The sequence below is a fragment of the Terrapene carolina genome, unplaced genomic scaffold, assembly GCF_002925995.2.
Source record: "Terrapene carolina triunguis isolate 2854851 unplaced genomic scaffold, T_m_triunguis-2.0 Scaffold49, whole genome shotgun sequence".
Classification (NCBI taxonomy): domain Eukaryota; kingdom Metazoa; phylum Chordata; order Testudines; family Emydidae; genus Terrapene; species Terrapene triunguis.
This window is the reverse complement of record NW_020664400.1, coordinates 454,573-474,623: the sequence shown is the minus strand read 5'-3', so window position 1 is coordinate 474,623 and position 20,051 is coordinate 454,573. Positions and strand designations below refer to the sequence as shown.

The 20,051-nt window shown below is 40.0% G+C and overlaps 1 protein-coding gene across 3 annotated transcripts in view; it reads left to right on the top strand.

Moving 5' to 3' along the window:
* Positions 1–20,051, top strand: part of LOC112110903 (cadherin-10) — a 101,904-nt gene that overhangs the window by 42,517 nt on the left and 39,336 nt on the right. For 2 of the 3 annotated variants that reach the window (XM_029912605.1, XM_029912603.1), the window contains exons 3-4: positions 12,462–12,581; positions 13,044–13,211. In XM_029912605.1, coding sequence (XP_029768465.1) covers positions 12,462–12,581; positions 13,044–13,211 — 288 coding nt within the window. The remainder of the gene's footprint in view (positions 1–12,461; positions 12,582–13,043; positions 13,212–20,051) is intronic. The other variant, XM_026656557.1, reaches the window with a different exon arrangement.

Genomic DNA, 20,051 nt, shown 5'->3' with positions numbered 1-20,051 from the left:
AAAAGAAATAGTATTTTTCAATTCACTTAATACAAGTACTGCAGTTCAATCTCTTTATCATGAAAGTTGAACTTAAAAATGTAGAATTATGTACAAAAAATAACTGCATTCAAAAATAAAACAATGTAAAATTTTAGCGCCTGAAAGTCCACTCAGTCCTACTTCTTGTTCAGCCAATCACTCTGACAAACAAGTTTGTTTACATTTGCAGGAGATAATGCTGCCTGCTTCTTGTTTACAGTGTCACCTGAAAATGAGAACAGGCACTGCAATGGCACTGTTGTAGCCGGCATCACAAGGTATTTACGTGCCAGATGTGCTAAAGATTCATGTGTCCCTTCATGCTTCAACCACCATTCCAGGGGACATGTGTCCATGCTGATGATGGGTTCTGCTCTATAACAATGCAAAGCAGAGTGGGCCGACGCATGTTCATTTTCATTATCTGAGTCAGATGCCACCAGCAGAAGGTTGATTGTCTTTTTTGGTGGTTCAGGTTCTGTAGTTTCCTCATTGGAATGTTGCTCTTTTAAGACTTTTGAAAGCATGCTCCACACCTCGTCCCTCTCAGATTTTCAAAGGCACTTCATATTCTTAAATCTTGGGTTGAGTGCTGTAGCTATCTTTCAAAATCGCACATTGGTACCTTCTTTGTGTTTTGTCAAATCTGCAGTGAAAGTGTTCTTAAAATGAACAACATGTCCTGGGTCATCATCTGAGACTGCGATAACATGAAATATATGGCAGAATGTGGGTAAAACAGAGCAGGGGACATACAATTCTCCTCCAAGTAGTTCAGTCACAAATTTAATTAACGCATTATTTTTTTAATGAGCATCATCAGCATGGAAGCATGTCCTCTGGAATGGTGGCCAAAGCATGAAGGGGTATATGAAAGTTTAGTATATGTGGCATGTAAATACCTTGCAATGCCGGCTACAAAAGTGCCATGCAAATGCCTGTTCTCACTTTCTGGTGACATGGTAAATAAGAAGAGGGCAGCATTATCTCCTGTAAATGTAAACAAACTTGTTTGTCTTAGCAGTTGGCTGAACAAGAAGTAGGACTGAGTGGACTTGTAGGCTCCGCAGTTTTACATTGTTTTGTTTTTGAGTGCAGTTATGTAACAAAAAAAATCTACACACAGAGATTGCACTACATTACTTGTATGAGATGAATTGAAAAATATTAATTCTTTTGTTTATCATTTTTACAGTGCAAATATTTGCAATCAAGAATAAAATACACTTTGATTTCAGTTACAACACAGAATAAAATATTTATGAAAATGTAGAAAAAACATTCACAATATTTAATCAGTTTCAATTGGTAGTCTATTGTTTAACAGTGCGATTAAAACTGATTAATCACAATTATTTTTTTAATTAATCACATGAGTTAGCTGTGATTAATCGGCAGCCCTAATTGGGACCCTACAAAACTAGTTTGAATGATGAAGGGATTACAACAAGGTTATTTAGCTTCAGTGATTTTAAAATGGAACACACAAATAATGTGAATATATAAATTAGAGCTTTTCTAGTATCATAAGTCTCAGCAAATGTCATGCAGCTTCAATTATGGAGAAGATTTTGACAGAACAGTTCTGTATCATATGGAAAGGAAGGCATATGGAAGGAGCTGGGATTGGAAAAGATATCTCAGATCATCAGTCCCTTCCTCACAATCTTTCTCTAAAAGACATCCCATTAGGCTGTATATAAACTATTTTTGGATACATCTAATGAAAGTGATTCAATGCGTTCATTTAAAGTATTTTCCTAATGTACAATACCTAATGTGAATGATTCCATGTTCAGTTTCAGCCGGTTGGCTCTCAATTACAAAAAAGTCCCTTTCCTGTAAATGCATCTGAGATATTCGTGACTTATAGTTTCATGTGCAATCATTAGACCTCACATTCAGTTCAAAGTTTTGCACTCTCTGGGTCTGTAGGTGCCAGTATGTACTTCATGTCACCAGGTAAACAACCTTTGAAACCGCTGCACTGCAAAAAAAAGAGTACTGCATCTCCTAGGATCAATCCAGTGCAAATGTTGAAGGTGGATGGATAATATTTATATACCTGGAATATGCACTAGTTATCAAAGAAAGCAAAATTTGTGTATTCTGAATATAGTGGATCAAATCCTGCCCCTTTTACTTACACAAGTAGTCCTACAGAAGTTAATAGGACTAAATTCTGTGAGTAAAGAGCAGATTTGGACCACTGTTTTAGCTCAGTTATAACAGCTACTCAAACAATTAACTGTGAACAATTTTATTTCACAAATGTAGCCTTTTTTCTGTTTGTGAGTTGCCAGCAGGGTTTTTTTCTAGGCTCCAGGCAGTATAAATACAAATTCAAGGGCAATTTTCTAACAGGCTGAAATAATGCATAAGATTTTTCAGCTGAAAGCATAGGGCCTGACTTTTTACTGCTGTGCAAAGTGGATGTAAAATGCTACCAAATCAGAATTTTGCACTCACATTCATGGGTAATAGTGCTACCCCTTTTTAACCCTAGTACTTAGCCAAAATTAGTGGTTTGTTTCATTTATTGATTCATGTCAGAAACAATTAAGCTGATATTGATGCAGTTATGCTTATCTACTAAGAAAGTACAGCATATCTTGTTTCCCTGAACACAGCAGGATTTAAACAACAGAAGAGTTTTTTTCCTCACAGTTCCAAGCCCCTAGCCCGCTCAACACCTAGCCCAAAAGCTCTCTCCAGGCATTTCTGCAGTGTTCCCAGTGCTTGTTCTAGGTGTGACCTTGGCTTTCTGCTGCTTCCCTCTCAGCTTCTGTGCTGTTTCTCCTGCTTCTCTCTCAGAGACAGGCACAGACATCACCACCAAACAATACCCAGGCAAACCCCTTTGCTTATATGTCTTGCAGTTGCCTATGTTTTGGGCGGTGATGTGCCTTTGTTTTGGGTGAAGGCTGTTATTGTTTCTTCTATCTGGTTCCATAAAGAAGCTTAATTGTTTCTTACATGTATCAATAATAAAAGGCAGATATGACAACCATCAGTTTAAAGGAGGTTTAACTCAACCCATAACAGTAGCATTTTATGCCCATTTAGCACAAGCATAAAAATTACACAAGGCGCAAGGTGAAACTGCTTAAAATAGGGAGTGGGTCACAGACCCTATTCAATAAATAAATAAAATAGAATTTAAAAACCCCTTTAAGCACTGGGAAGAATAAGGTCCATTTTTTTTTCCAAATAAAGTTACAAATCATTGAACCTAGGCTGAAAGTGCCATCTCAGCCATAACCATAATATCACATATTATCTTTTTACTCTGTTTCTGGAATAATTGTCCTTTATGAGAAAGTCCTATACAATTTTATAGAAAATCATATCCTTTCTATAGGCTCTCTTAAGCATCTGATAGAATTTAATGAAGAAGTTTTTAGTGTTCTATGGATTCCTATTGCATTCAGCCCTATTAAAATCTACAGAATTTCTCTATAAGGTCTCATCTCTTTTCCAAGAATTCTTAAAAATAATCAATAACCGTTCTGCAGTTTACTCTGACAGTTTTGCCCGAACTCTTGGGTACATCTTTCTATGGCCCTTTTTAGTTCTAACATTTTACTAAGATTTCATGTACCATTCCCTATCCTTCAAACAAACCTGTCAAGTTTTTAGCCCCCAGGATTTTCCACAATTTGCACAAGTGAAGAGTGTCATTACCAAACAGTCTGCATTCTTCACAGAAGGCCAGATATGTGCCCTGCAGCTCCATGAGTGCACAAGTAGGAAAAGGGTGGAAGAGGCAGCAGTAAGACGTAGTTAAAATCCTGGTTCTCCCTGGATAGGGTGAACAGATATCCCAATATTATTGGGACTGTCCCAATATTAGGGGCTTTGTCTTATGTAGGCAACTATTTCCCTTTCCTGCCACCCACCTCCCCTGGAAAAAAAAAGGTGTCCCAATATTTCACGCTTGTTATTTGGTCACCCTATCCGTGGAGCATAGGGACTGTTCCCTCCTAGTATCCCTTTGATCATGAAATACCCCAAAGAGAATAGGAAAGGACTCAGGATTATTCCCCCAGTATATCAAACTGTGGAGCTGCCTGGACATGCCTGCAGCAACATGCTGCTCTTCCTTAGGTTGGGGTACTAGCTAGTGCATTCCTTGTGCATTTAGGAATTCTGCCTCTGGTTGTGGTATGAGAGAAATGTCTGAGAATGTCACCCTGCAGTATTACCTATTTTAGTCTTTTGTTCATGACCCGTATTATCTTGTTCATTTTTCCTCTGTGCAGGTCATGGGCAAAGATGAGGACCTTGCATTTAGGTCAGTATCCCAGTAAGGCTGCCCGCTGCCCTGATGTCTTTATGTAGATTACTGTACATATCCTCTTCCTTCATTCTTTTCCTCACTGAGTCCCAAAGGATTACCACTTATAACTTTCTTCTTTGTTCTTTCCTGTCTTCTTGGTGTTTCTCATGTTTCACTGAGGGTTTCTTCTCATGGCTGCAGATAAATCCATTTTCTTCCCTGTGCTTTTTCCTTTGGACTCTCTGCTAATATCCTTCAGACAAGAATAGACATTTCTGACTTTAAACCTGCTGATTCCTTTTATGATCTCATCCTTTCGTTCCTTTCAATTATTCTTCTCTATTCATCATTTCCAGCCAAGGAATTCTGTTCTTTAATCACTCCCTTAGCCTTATCTCACCTCATATCTTCAGGGTTTAGCAGCACCGCCTATGAATTCCCCAAGCTATGATTTTCTTCACATCTCTGATGGCTATCATCCTTCCTAGTTGTTCTTCTAGCCCTCTAATCAATTCTGCCTTCCTACATTATGGATATCAACGTGCACTTCATAAAGGTGTAACCTCCCTCTGGGTTTACATGTGGACCGCAACTTGGGCATCCCACAGTTAGCCTGTCATCTTTAGACATAGTTTTCCTTTTGTCTTTTTCTTCAGAAGACCAATAGAGACTATTTATAGCTGCCACTGCTCTACTTGCTCCCCAGGTTTTTTGTTCATTCTCTCATTAGTATGATACGTCCCCTTTTCCCACTGCTAAAATATCATAGCAATAATTGTTTTCTATACCATTCCCTTCTGATTTAAATCACTCACCATGCTAACACTTTGGATATTTTTATTTTTTCTTTACTTCTTTCTGCTAATTCCCCAGCAAAACCCTCCCGCATCTGCTCAGCTAAAATCTCAGAATGACAGGTTTTAATGGCTCATATGATTACATTCCATCTTCACATTTCTTACCAAACATTTTTTCAATCCACTGCACACTAAAATAAAATCTACAGTCAGCAGCAGAAAAATCCAAGGAATAATGATTATTATGTTATTTTTTTGAAAGGCCACCCAAAAAGGTTTACACAATCTCTAGTGCTATGCTTGTCTCCAGCACCTTTTTGCCCACTTACTCGAATGCCAGGTATCTAGATGCTCTTTCTGACATTACTTTCACTGAGTCTATCTCCTCTCCACATAATTTGCTGCATGTAATATAGCGCTCACATTTCAAAAATTAACAAACTGGAAAGCATATGCAATTATTTCCCCTCTTTTTCTCTAGAAACAGCAGATAGATATCTGCCATTTCAGCATGCTGTTTGTATAGATACTCCAGCAGAAGGGAGCTTAGTGTGTAGTTAATGCACAGAACTGGGAGGGAGACGGTCTGACTTCTTCTCCAAGCTCTGCCATGCATTTCCTATACGACTTTCTTCTTGTGAATTATCCTGTCTGATCCTTACCTAATTTAAAGGTTAAATTCATGAATATTTGTAAAGTGTTTTAAGATGCTTACATGGAAAGCACTATAAAGTGTGAAGTGTATTAATATTATTATACCCAGTTTAGGTCAGACTTTAGAGATGTTCAAAAGGTATCATTACAATTATTTTCAGACATGCCTTCTGAGAGCTATAATATTCTAGCAGATGGCTATTTAGTTATATTATGTAAATGCTATTGGCCTGATTCAGCAGTGGATTACTCCACTGTGTGGCATAAAACGTGGAGTTATCGCAGGGTAAAATTGGATTAATGCAATTGTTCTATAAATTATATATAATGTACCAGATTCACCAGTACATTCCAGCTACTTTGGTCTATTTACAGAGTAGTTGGAGTGTGCTTGGTAAATTCTGGCCCTTTTATGTCCTACCATACAGTGGTAGTCTCAGCTTTATAATGTAAGAGTCAGAGTTTGCTCTCAACATGTAGCTCTGCCTCCTACCAATTTCATCAGGAGTTATGTATGTACATACAAGGGACAGGATTTAACTGGAGGGCTGCATAGAGCAGAGTATTTACAGTTCTTCTTTCACTAGGAAATGTCTCTTAAGTGCACTGGACATGATTCTTCTCTCTTACAAATTTTCCATTAATTTGATAGTTATTCCTGATTTATACCAGGTGTAAGTAAGAGGAGGAGAATCAGATCTGCTATTTATTTCAGTAATGCCATGAGATACTTACCCATCGAAAATGGTGTACCATATCACGGAACATCAAAAATGCAACCTATTTTCATGGGTTACCTAAGCTGACTTCATTTTAAAATGGAAACATTGATGAAAGACTGTGCAACACTAAGAGGTCTGATCAATTTGTTTCAGTATTTTTCAGTACATTACTGAATTGGCAAACAAAGGGGAAGCAAAGGATGTGCAATCATTTTGCTTGGATTTCAGAAAAGCTTTTGATACTATTCCCACAAAAGACTGATCCACAAAGATTTGATCTATAAAGACTAGTACATGGGAGAGCTATTGAAATGGATTAAAAATTGGCTACCAGATGAGAAACAAATGGTTTCTCAAGAGGTAACTATAATTTGAGAGAGGTAATGACTAGATAGTGTTGGAAGGGGCAGTCAAGGTCCACTTTTACATACCCTGAATAGCCTGAAAGAGGGCTTTGTTTCAAAAGTGGCTAAATGTGCAGATGAAACATAAAGGAAAGCAGCTAACACATTCAAATTGATCTGAATAAATTATTTTTTGGGGCTGATTAGACACTCATGCAATTCAGCGTAGCAAAATAGAAGACAATAAGGCTGCAGGTTAGAACAAATCATAACTTGAGCTGGTAGAATTATTCATTGCGAATAAGTATCAAAGGGGTAGCCATGTTAGTCTGGATCTGTAAAATCAGCAAAGAGTCCTGTGGCACCTTATAGACTAACAGACGTATAGGAGCATGAGCTTTCGTGGGTGAATACCCACTTCTTCGGATGCATTGTGAATATATTATGTAACTAAATTAGTCTTTTTTTCTGTTTGGCTAATCTCAAGATCCTTATTGTAGGTGAGATTGTGTCTGATCCCTGTGTGGTGCATGGAGAGGGTGCAAGGAGCTTTCCTTTCCTTTTATGCCCCCTGCTACCACCCCTGTGCAAGGGCCAGACCCCAGCAATATCTCCTACATCCAAAGGAGGCACAAGTTTAACAGAGTTCATGCTTTGCGCCCCCAACCACCATGTAGCAACTGGCCAGGTGAATAAAGGGAAACAGGCAGCACCATCCAAAGAGGTGGTACAGCATTGAAAAGTTCAATCCCTCACCAAACCTGCCCTCCACCCCACAGCGGGTAATGTGTCTCCACATTGCCCTCAGCATGACACTATCTGGTAATGAGTGAATTGATGCAAAGCCCAAGCCTGCTCCTGTTGATTTCAGTGGGAACAGGGTCAAATATGTTGCCTTCAGAAGGACCGTGTGTGTGTGTTTACACTGCAGCTGGGAACATGCTTTCCGGCCTGAGTAGACAGACTTGTGCTAGCTCGGTTCAAGCCAATGTGCTAAAAATAGCAATGTGGACATTACGGCTGGAGCGGCAGCACAGGCTCTCGAGCCCGCCTGACCTCCTGGGTCCAAGCTCAAGTGACTAACCCGATCCTCAGCTGGTGCCACAACATCCACACGACGAAGTTGCATTGCATCCGACGAAGTGGGCATTCACCCACGAAAGCTTATGCTCCAATACATCTGTTAGTCTTAAAGGTGCCACAGGACTCTCTGTTGCTTTTTACAATATCCACACTGCTCTTTTTACTGCACAAGCTGGGCTAGCATGAATCTGTCTACTTGGATTGGGATGCTTGCTCAGAGTTCCAGCATAGATTTACCTTGTGAAACTGCACTGGGGACACTTTGCAACACTGGTCACTACAGGTATGGAGGTGACAGAGGTAGAGGGAAGGTAGCCAAAATTCTTTATTCCATGCTTAATGTGGTGTGGCTTCAAATGAAAATGGAGTCAGATGTTGTCTGTGCACCTTGAGAAACACAACTGGCGGAGCATAGCTCTCAGAAAGGCATGCTATAAGATCCAGAAGAAAAGAAATAAATGCATAGATTTTAAACAACAACAACAACAACAACAACAAAAAAAACCCAGAAGGGACCAATAGATTATCTAGTCCAGTGGTTCTCAAACTTTTTTCTTTGCGGAACACTTGAAAATTGGTGAGGGTCTTGGCAGTCCACTTAATGATCTTTCGAAATGTTGTTTGTACCGTTAGCTAACTATTGTAAAGCACTTTGGATAAAAGCGCTATATAAAAAAAATCTTAATAATAATTCACATTTTTTTGTTCTACAAATAAAAGCACACAACTCATATTTTAATATCAGTAGTTTTATCTTTCTAATGCGATGGATGTGCCCTCTCTCCCACACTGCAGCAGCCCCTGAGCTGGGGCTGGGAAGGAGGGGGGTCTCTCCCCCACCACAGCAGCCACAGAGCTGAGGCTGGGAAGGAGGGCCGTCTCTCTCCCCAGCAGCCACAGCCCTGGAGCTGTGGAAAGTCGCCTCTTTCTCTGGCCGCCACAGTCCTACACATCCCAAATTCCCCCTGCCCCCTCTTCTCACCCCACTGCCCCCTCCCACCTACCCCCTCTTTCCCCCCAAGGCCACCACCTCACCTTACATGTGCGTCTTCTCCAGGGTCCAGGCACCTAATTAGTGGAGCCAAGCCTGCGTGGCTCCACTAATTAGGTGGGTTTGCCCTTCATTCTCTTGTGTGTGACCGCCCAGGCGCACACTTTAGAGGGAACTATCCGCTGACCACCTGAATGAACCTTACAGAACACTGGTGGTCCGTGGACCATAGTTTGAGAATCTCTGATCTAGTCTGACCTCCTGTATAATACAGGCCATAGCATTTCACCCATTTAGTCCTGTCCTGAGCCAAACAACTGATGTTTAACTAAAACATGTCTTTCAAAAAGGCTTGCATTCTTGACTTTTTAAAAGTTTACAACAAGCTGTTCAGAGTTAAGAACTAATTTAACAGCAAATAATCAAAAATGGAATTTAAAGCAATAAATCTCCTATTACTTAGAAAGCTCTGTTTCTTTAGAAGCATAGCAAAAATGTAGCGCAAGCTGGCAGTTTCAAATATTTGTATTTCTACATTTTTAAGGTTGCTCTGTAACTTTTTAAAATATTGATTATAAGGAAGGGCATAATTCTTCACATTGTTTCGCTAAATTGCTTTTATATGTAGGAAAACACTGAGCATCAACTTTCCCCTCATTCATTCAGGTTGCAAAGCCATGAAGAGGTATGTAGAGTATTCACATGCTATTGAAAAGAAAAATGGAGAAAGAAAAATGGACCATTTTTTACTGTAACTTCACTTCAATGTCCATGAATTTAATCCTCTCATCAGCATTCATACCATAAAGCAAAATAAAAATACATCATCATATAGGAGGAAGAAATAATATCCAATATCCAGAGTCTTATTACCCTTCAAAGTTCAATCAAATAACACTCAAAGGTCCAGTTCCGCTAAGGATTCAGAAATTATATGTATATTCTCTAATTTTTCCTCCAGATTACCCTCCAGCGAGAACTCTGACAGATCTATTTTAGTTTTGGTAGAAACAGGAAGAGAATGCAATTGCAACATATTTGACTTCCTTTTAATAAATGCTGCTAATTGGTCTGTATAAAACATATGTATATATGAGCATCTCCAATTTCACTCAGCTCTTAAAAGGAAATAGAGATAATTCAGCTAGTAAGTCTATAAACTGCTGCTTAAAGAGGAGGAACAGATATTGCCTTGCATGAATTGGGAATTTAAAGATCGTTCTCTCCACTGCATAATGTGTTACACTATTGTGATATAGGCCCTGATCTTGCAAGTTGTTCTGATATATACAGAAGAGTGTGCAAAGTTGTGCTCCAGCACAGATTTAAGCTCTAAACAGAGGCTTCCATGCTTGGTGGCAGTATATGTCAAGCCCCTTTGTGACCACTCCCTTCTTTGTGAGTGCACGGGGTAAGAAAGGGGGCAAGGCCAGGGTAGAGAATGAGCATATCTCAGGAGACATGGTCTAAAAAGAAACCTTCATCATGCTAATCAGGAACTTAGGTATGCATTGTCTCTGAGGCTTGACTCCTTCTCCTCATTAATGTGTCACTTGCATTAATGCAATAGTGCTCATCATTGTTTATCTTTGCCTTGGATGTGCAATACTTCACACCTATGCTGTTTGGGATCAGGAACCTAAGCCTGACCTGCAATTTGTTGCATGCAGATTCAGCAGTCCATCCACACACAATAAATTGAAGGATCAGAGTCTTAAAACTTAATTTCAGACACAGTAGCAAAAGTTATGAGCACTGTACCCCTCAAAATCTACTCTGTGCCAAAAGATGTAATAGTGTCACAAACAGCTGAGTCAGTCTCTGGTCTGGTGCCTTCCATCATCTAGATGCACATGTGGCTCCCTTCTTAATTTACAGGGTTAAAAATGTACCTTGTCTAAAAGAACAGCCTTACCTTTTATCAGTTCCCAAGATGGTTTTTCAGTGTCACTAAGAAAATCTGTAGATTAGTATATGTCAAAGAATTTTCTAGATTTTCAGTTTTCTGCTTCATGTGGACATGGTCTTTAGGAATCATTAGTATAACAGAAGGTATTCTAGATGTTTGTCTGTGTTTGTCCAGTCTCCACGTGGAGCCATTTTTTCTATGATTTCTATTCCCAATACCGTTTTCTTAAATGAATTCTGCATTCTATTTTTAAGTGTTCATATGAACATCAACATAAAAAAGCATGTCCCCCCAACATGCTCTTGCCTTATTTTAGAGGTACCCCTTGCTCAGTCATTTCTTGTTTGCTCTGTAGGGACTGAATTCTGCAAGATGCTGAGCTTTCTAGTTCTGGTCCAGCAAAGCACTTATGGATGTGCTTAACATTCAGCATATGTGTAGTTCCATTGACATCAGCAGGACTACTCACATGCTTAAAGTTAATCATGTGCTTAAGTAATTTGCTAGGTCAGGATCAGAGTGCTTAGCACCTTTAGAAAATCGTGCTCCAAGCAAAGTAACAGCGTAACCTTTATCCCATACACCCTGCCATGACAATTGCTTTTAGGATCAGTGGTTAGTGTAGATCAGTAAAAGGACAGAAAACTGATTCTGGTTGCTGTTGTCACAGGTGTCAATATTATGCAGTGATGTGGTGAAGGTATGCAAGAGAGGGAAGATAACTGGAACAAGAGAAGAAATGTATCTGAATGACTTCCTGTCCCCAAGAAGTCCAATGGTTAGCCAAGTGGGCAGATCCCATGGTGATAGATGATTTTTTAATTCAGAACAAGAGAAGCAAAAGTATATATGTGTGTGCAGTATATGGAGCTACAATAGATAGGAAACAATCATGATACTCCCCATCACTAGACATGCCATCATTTGGAGTTCAACAGGATGGGGAATAATAAGAAGAAATAAAAAGAAATAATAGTGAGGATGCTTGAAGGGTTTGGGGAGGGATTATTTCTCAGAAAAGTTTGAAATGGCCATGCTATTCCATGAAGTGTAGAAGATTAAGACATTTCAAAATGTATCTTTTAGATAAATATGCATGTTTTATGTAATATGTATTTGTTTTTCTCTAGAGTGGAGAGGCAATGGTGGCTTATATCTCCTTCTTGCCACCGGGGTGAGAAGTGCAGATCTGGGTGAACCATTCAATCTGCTGTCCCTTTAATATTCATGGATCTTTGTATAATGCATTGATATCAGTGCACAGAAAGATTTATGAGACAATCTGGTGTCATTGAAACACAGACACTTGCTTATATTCAAAAACCTAAAAGAAAATAATGGTTATTAGCCAATAATAATCATGTAAGGATATGCATTAAACTCTGCTGCTGTTCTGGTTTGACTTTACTAACTTCGTTCTGAACATCTATTCAGATTTAAGGAAACAAGTTCCAAACTGCTTCGTACTAGATCCTAAAACTTGAATAAGTAAATACAATTTTTTTTAAAAAAATTGACCACAAATTTATATGTAGATGAACAAACTGAGGTCCCTGTGATGCAGGAGTCAATGAAAATTTCAATGGGATTTGAATAAAAACTAGTGCTTTTGCTCCTCCTTCTGGTGAAATGCAGAACTAAGCTGAATTTGGATACTACAGGTACTTCTGTGGTGCAAGTCACAGCTACTGATGCCGATGACCCTTCATATGGAAACAGTGCCCGTGTCATCTACAGCATACTTCAGGGACAGCCATATTTCTCTGTGGAGCCAGAAACAGGTCAGGAAGCTGATATTGTTTTCGTCTACCACAAGCTGAGTAGTTTTCTTTCTTCTAGAAAACTCACCAAAAGTAGAGCAGATTTGTACAAAGCCAAGCAGTGAAGGGCTACAATGTTTCTTACTTCCTGTGTTTCAGTAACTTACAATTCTTGTAATAAATGTGAAAACCATCTATATTACAGCTACCTAAATAAAACATAAGTTACTTGTATTATTTTGGGTAGGAACTAGAAAGTTGTAATGTAGTACTAATGTTTTTGTTTCTATCATTGTACATAGAGAGAGAGAAGCTGTATTGAAGGTTCTTCACAGAGATACACAGATAATTGGATTGCATTGATAGTGGATGCACGCTTGAAAAATATGTTTTTAAAGACACATTGAAAAGACTCAGTATCGTGGTACTGTGTGTGTCAAAAATGCAGGAATGGATAACGATTGCTTACATGTTTTCCTAAAGGCATCATCAGGACTGCTTTGCCAAACATGAACAGAGAAAACAGGGAGCAGTACCAAGTAGTTATCCAGGCAAAAGACATGGGAGGCCAGATGGGTGGATTATCAGGGACCACTACGGTGAACATCACACTGACTGATGTCAACGACAATCCGCCGCGATTCCCCCAGAGTAAGCAACATTTAATAGTCCTCCTGCACAAGAAAAGCTTCAGAATTAAAGAGTTAAGCAATCGCCATCTGGTTTAATTTAAAGTAAATCTAGATTATGGGGCACACATGAACAAAAGGCTTATGTACAGATTTATTCACTGTTATTAAAGTAGAAAATTAAATGTTACAGTACTCCTTTGTTCAGGGAAATGGTTACATGATCAAATATAACAAAAGGAAACCTGGGATACCTTTCAGGATTATTTGGGGGGGGGGGTGGCAGAACCATAAGAGCATTAAAGCAATTCTTTCTTTCCTGTTGCCTATAGATTAACCATTTTTAATTCTTACTGGAAAACAAAACATGTATTAATTTTAGCAAGGAGGAAATAGGTGCACTGTAGTCCCTGCTTAAACATTTAATCATGAAGACCCCAACTCTGGGGAGGAATTACCTGAAGGAAATCCAGACAGATCTGTATTTGTATAGACACAGTGCTATAAAAAGCTGATATGCAGAGAACCTCACAAAGTGAATGTGAATGGCATTTAACATCGCTGTTTTTGACAGCTTAAACTTATCAAAGCACTTTATACTGCTTTTTTAACCTTTTTGTGATAGTACAGCTTTCAAGCCTTCATAGTCTCAAACTAGAATAGGAAACCATTATTAGCCTCTATTTATGTAACCAGTAATTGTTAGAGTCTTTATATTGCAAACTTGTTAGAATATTCCTTGAAAATTCTTTGTGGTAGGATGGTTTACGTAGGTGAACATTTTACTACCTATTTAAAACATTTTGCATATATTGCAGCCAGAACATTTATAGAGTACCCAAGATTCTGTAACAGAAAATAATTCCCATTCTTCTCTCCCACTACTTTTATCGTGGTGCAACTCCATTAACTTCAATGATGGTATGCCTGACTTGCATTGGTATACAACAGAGGAGAGTCAAGCTCAATATCTCTGACTTCAACAAGTTCATTACGAAATAGCAGGCAGTTCATAATTGTCTTGGACACACAGGAAGAAAGATGAGATGCAGGTGATGTGGTTTAATTAGGCCACAACTTTATTAGCTTAACTCCTCTGGGAACTGTCCAGCAATAACTTGTACAGTGCAAGTCATGATTCCCGCCTTAATCATTTTGCACCTCATGCAGGGCTGTCTTTAGTCCCCGCACCCTTCCACAGCTTGTTCCCAGCCTGTTGTTGGCACTCAATGGCGGGGCTGGTGAAAGATGGGCTTTGCCTCGCTGTGCCAAATGTTAAGAGCCCCAGTTCAGTTGTCCAGCTTCTTCATGGAATATCTTCCCTTAAGTTCACTTCCAACTCCTGCTGATTAGGGAACTGTATCCCCTCTGCAATCAGTGCCTGCACGAAATACCTGCCACAAGGAGGAGCCAGGAATTATCTTGGCTTCCCCACTCCCTCGTGCACAGGGACCAATTACTTACTTGAGCCCCACTTTGCCCACCCCAGGGCCGGCTCTAGGCACCAGCAAAACAAGCTGGTGCTTGGGGCGGCACATTTTTAGGGGCGGCATGGCCAGCTCCAGAATGCCGCCCCTAAAAATGTGCCCCGGCCGCCCTAGCTCACCTCCGCTGCTGCTGCTGCCGCTCGCGCCACGGCGCGCGAAATAGCTGATTCGCGTGCCGCTTCTCCCCCTCCCTCCCAGGCTCTCAAACCTGGGAGGGAGGGGGAGATCCCGAGCGGCCGCAGCGCGCGAAACAGCAGTTTCGTGCGCCGCTGCTCCCCCTCCCTCCCAGGCTTGGGAGGGAGGGGGAGACTCCGAGTGGCCGCGGCGCGGGCGGCGCTTCTCCCCCTCCCTCCCTCCTAGGCTTGAGAGCCTGGGGGGAGGAGGCAGGGCTGGGGATTTGGGGAAGGGGCGGAGTTGAGGCGTGGCCGGGGGTGGGGTAATTAAAAAACGGGGGGTGCGGCGGCCAAAATTGTTTTTGCTTTGGGCGGCAAAAATCCTAGAGCCGGCCCTGGCCCACCCACCAGCTCAGGTGATTCTTCCCACCCCTTGCTGATCACTCCCCTCCCAGCCTTCAAGGGAGAGGGAACCCATAAAGGAGCCACTACCCCTTTTTCCTGCCAGTCCAGACAAAGCTTCCCTGCTTTTGAGATTGCAGGTGTTGCATCTAAATTCTTTACTGACACAGGAGAATCAGGGCCATTACCTCAGACTTCAGCACGTTCATTATGAAATAACATGCAGTGTATTTTTCTAAATTCTCTGCTACCACTGCAGTTAATATGTAGCCATTTGTCTACTGTTTGTATTTAATAGCATGTGACTACATTGAGAAATAACTTCATCTGAAAATTCAAAATAGATAAATCAAAGACAGTTCTGGGTACTTACAATTATTTCCCCTGGGTAGAATTTGCCACTCACCTGTCACTTGCTATCTACTTTCACTTTTCCACAGCGATTCTTTTGATATGTTAACTTCTCTGTAGATGCATAGTGTACATACAGGATCGTGGCACCTCTGATGCTTTGTGCATGAAAGTATTACATCCTGCTGGTCTCAGCAGTTTTGCAGACTACTGCAGAAGATATTCTAGGTGCTGCCTGCACTACAAACTGCAGGGCAAAAGCCTCATAGATTGGCTTCAGCAGTTATATTTAGTACAGTATTTAGGCACTAAATATAGATGCAGCTGCTTATATCTGTTTATTCCTTTTTTTTTTTTCCCCTTTACCACGGGCCAGACTGTTGTCTTGAGAGTCTGAGTGGACTTTATAGAACTGCTGTAACTGAATTCTTCATTGAATACCTATGACTTTTTAGCTTTTATATTAATTGTATTCACTTGTGGCCTGATCCAACTCTCAGAGAAGTCAGTAGTTATCTTTCCATTGACTTCAAATGGAAGTGATTATAAGGCCCTTCATCTATAGCAAATGTTTACTGTATTACTTTGCAGTTGGAGATATTTTTATGGCTACCCCTCTCTTTCTGCTGATACCTGCAACTGCTTTGTTAGACATCGAGTACATTACACCAGACACACACAAATCTTAAAGCGTTCATTAAATTGATTGAAAACTTGCCAGATTCATGACACTACTAAAGTAGTATTGATTTAAAAAAAAAATCTTTAAATTGCATCTAAAACTTGCAAATAAACATTAAAATGATTCTTGACTTCTTCATATGTCTATGAGCTTAAAGAAATTGACAGTCTCTTACTATGTTAATGAATTTATAATCATAAATCTGTCATATTGATCAGACATTTTTTTTCAGATTCATGATTTGGACAGTCTCACTAGATTCATAAATGTATTAGATAAACATCTGTTTTCTGAAACCAGTGAAGACAACACTGATGTCCGTTATGGAGTGTTTACTGCGGATACTTCAGGGTACTGATCACTGTTAATACCCAGTGAGCTCAATCATCAGCTGCAGGCATAGGTCATTTGTTGCAGCTCAGTTGGGAGCACAAAGGGTATCCAGTCCTAGACCAACCAGGTGCTGGTCCCAGGGTATAAATTAGAGTAACCTGATAACAGCCACAAGGAAGTGGTTTGGAAGATGGGGAACACCAATGTGCTGGAATGCTTTGGTCACACCCCTTTTCCCATCCGTAAGGAAGGAAGGTTGAGTAGGAACATGAGGATCACCATATGATGGAGGAATGGCCAGCTAAGGTGGCTTTAGCGTCACTTTGTGGCAGCAAAGTGGCGTAAGTAACTTGAGTGCAACCAAGGATTGGAGTCCGCATATACCACTTCAGCATGTCAATCCACTTGTGATTTTGACATGGAAAAAATGCATTTTGTGATGGAAAATAAAGATGTGTTATCCTAGAACAGCCACTTGTAGAGAATAAAAATAACTAATTAGAGTACTGTGAAAAATGCAATGCATAACTTCAGTTTTTGTGTTGTGTTTGGATTGTTATGACTAACCAGTATTTGATGATGGTACATTGTCATTACATATCCCAGCAAATTATTTAGGTTTTATTTAGGTATTAATAGGTTTCACTAATAAACTGCTCAGTTAAGCTTTTAGTAAACGTGTCCCTTAGGGAACTGATTTCAGAGCTGTGGACAAATCCAGCATGTTGGTTTGGTTGTGATTTTGACATGACTAACCATGATGCCATGAACAGCTGCATTTCAGATAACTCATTATGCAAGAGCATCCTTTTGTGGAACATTTAGAGAAACATGAACATCTTTCAAATCCCAGGCCATTTCTCAGAGAGCTCATGCACAATTTCTCAAGTGCTCATCTCATGATTGGGAACAACAGTTGCTACTAAGACTTTAGCTAAAGCTCATTCTGTTTAGTTACAAGATGATGCAAGTGTAATTAGACAATTCTACCTCGGGTCCCATGTGATATTTACCAATAAGAATATCCAATACAAATTCAGTTACATTAGCCAGCTCCTATGTCCACAATTGAATTTAGAAATTGATGGGATTTGTGACTTTCAATGGGCCTTTTGCTCCTAAATCCCTTAAGCGCTTATGTAAATCTCTCCCTTATGCTACAAAAAATTGCCTAGTTTCCCACATGGAGCATCCACAAGCAGATAGCTGTCACTTTGGGAGCAGGATCCCCACTGTTGGACAGACATGTAACACTAGGTTTTGAGCTGCTGCCGCTATTTTTCAGGAAATGGGCTTAAGCCACAAGCATAGAATCATAAGATTAGAAGGGACCGCAAAGGTCATGTTTGGATCGATACACACACTTTCACTAACTTCAGTTATATTCAGAAGTGGAGCTTTGTTTTGGGATCATCCTAGCTGATAAAAACAACAAAGTTCATTTGTTTGAGTTCTCTGGACCCACAAAGCTAGTGCAATTCACAGATCTTTCCCCTCTGTAATTTAAATCCAAGTTGTTCTGGTTGAGCATAGGTGTAGCAAGCGATAGAACTTTAGAAAGGTTAATAGGCAAGAAATTATAGACTGTGCTATAGCTTTTGGTGTGAGAAAATAAGCCCAGATAGCAACAGAGCTGAAACTCTCCCATGTTAACATGTCTCCCTGGCATGCTACACACAAGTATTTTAGTATAATACTTGTTTTGAGTATAAGTATTACAATATTGTATAGTACGTGCTCTCATTTTTCTTTATTTGGATTGCAGGTCAGGGTCTCGTTGTGCTAGGTGCAGTTCAAACACATAGGGCTATATAGTGTGTTGGGGTAAAAATTTCAAAAGCACTGGAGTGATTTATGAGCCTAAGTCCCATTTTCAAAAGTGACTTTAGAAAACGTTACCATTAGACTACATGCCAAACACAGACATACACACACACTCTCTCTCCTCTCTCCCCCTCCCTTATGCAGGCTAATTGGGCCTGGACGCACAGGAGTAAGTGGATGTGGCCTGTTCACTATTTCCCCTCCCCACATATATACTCCAGGGTAGATGGACACGGAGTCGGTGGAGCTCCTCCCATTCCCTCCCCCTCTCACCTTTAAATACATTGGCCATCACAGCTGAGTGGATGCAGGAGCGTCATAGTTGGCTTCTGGTACTGGTACATAGTAAATTGCTTACCCTCCAAAACGAGGAGGAAGGAGGAGTCTCAGACTAATCTCTGAGGCACAGTGCCTGACAGGGCTATATAAGCCTGTGTGTTGCCAATTATGTTCCACCTTTTGCTCTGATTTGTGCCTAAAGGCACAATCTAACCCATAGTGAGTTCATGCCCCAAAGAATTTAAACTGTAAGACAAAACAAACAAAAAGATAGAAGGGGGTGGGGGAGTGGTCTGATACTATGGTGATGAGGGTTGTATAAGTACCATAGACCACGTCAGGATGATGATATACAAATATCTTGGTAGTTCCATTTATCTCCCCCACCCCCAGCCCCCATTCCAAATAGCCCTTCAAGCGATCCATTATCTGTTGGCCAATGTATTATAGGCATTAAGAAATGGACTTGCAAAGGGATTCAAAGGAGTGGAGTTAGTCTGGCTTTGGGGATGGTGTTCTATGTATTAAAGGCAGCACAGAACAAAGTTCAACGCGTCTTTCTTATGCACCACAAAACATTTTAAAATTTTAAAATGAAAAACAGTTAGAACATAGCTATATTCATTGAAAAAAATAAATTAAAAATTGAAGTTTTAAACACCTAAGAATATGGAAAATGAGACTAAATGTTGCCATGGCACCCTTAAGTCTTCCCCTTCATGTGTACTTTCTTGTGAAATGTTATGGGACATATGGTCTTTCCTCACGGTCTCTCACAGCACTGAATAAATATTTATTTTATAAATATGAGCAGTGGGATTTCATTGTCATTTTTGAACCATTAACAGATTATAGAGAGATTATGTACTAATGTAGCAAAGTACACAGATTTAAATATTACAGAAGGGTAATGAAAATGACAAAGTAAATATGAGCTAAATCATGGAGCTGAAAACACTGAGGTGCAAGAGTGTCAAGAAACATATTAGTAAACAGAGCTAAGTGCACTTTGGTGATACAATACTCAATCACCATTGTGCATCCTGTAACGGCATACCCCAAACCCCATGAATCTATGAGAAATGTAGTTTGGCTTAGTGTTCTGTCTTCTGTGGTATGGTGGTTGATGGCTTTTCACTAAGTGGATACAGTCTAAAGCCAATATGTCAAAGTTTAAATTACATTGGGCAAACACTATATAATAACTGGGATAGATAAACTAGTTCCTAAAAATAAGAATAAGCTTGAACCTCAGTCCTATCCCCACAATGAACCAGATGGTTTCCTTGATATGGATCTCCTCAAAAGGAGTCCACTTCTCCCCTGGCAACCCCTATTTAATCTTTCTACCATTCTGTTAAGTAACAGGAGCAACCACCAAGTGACTTGCC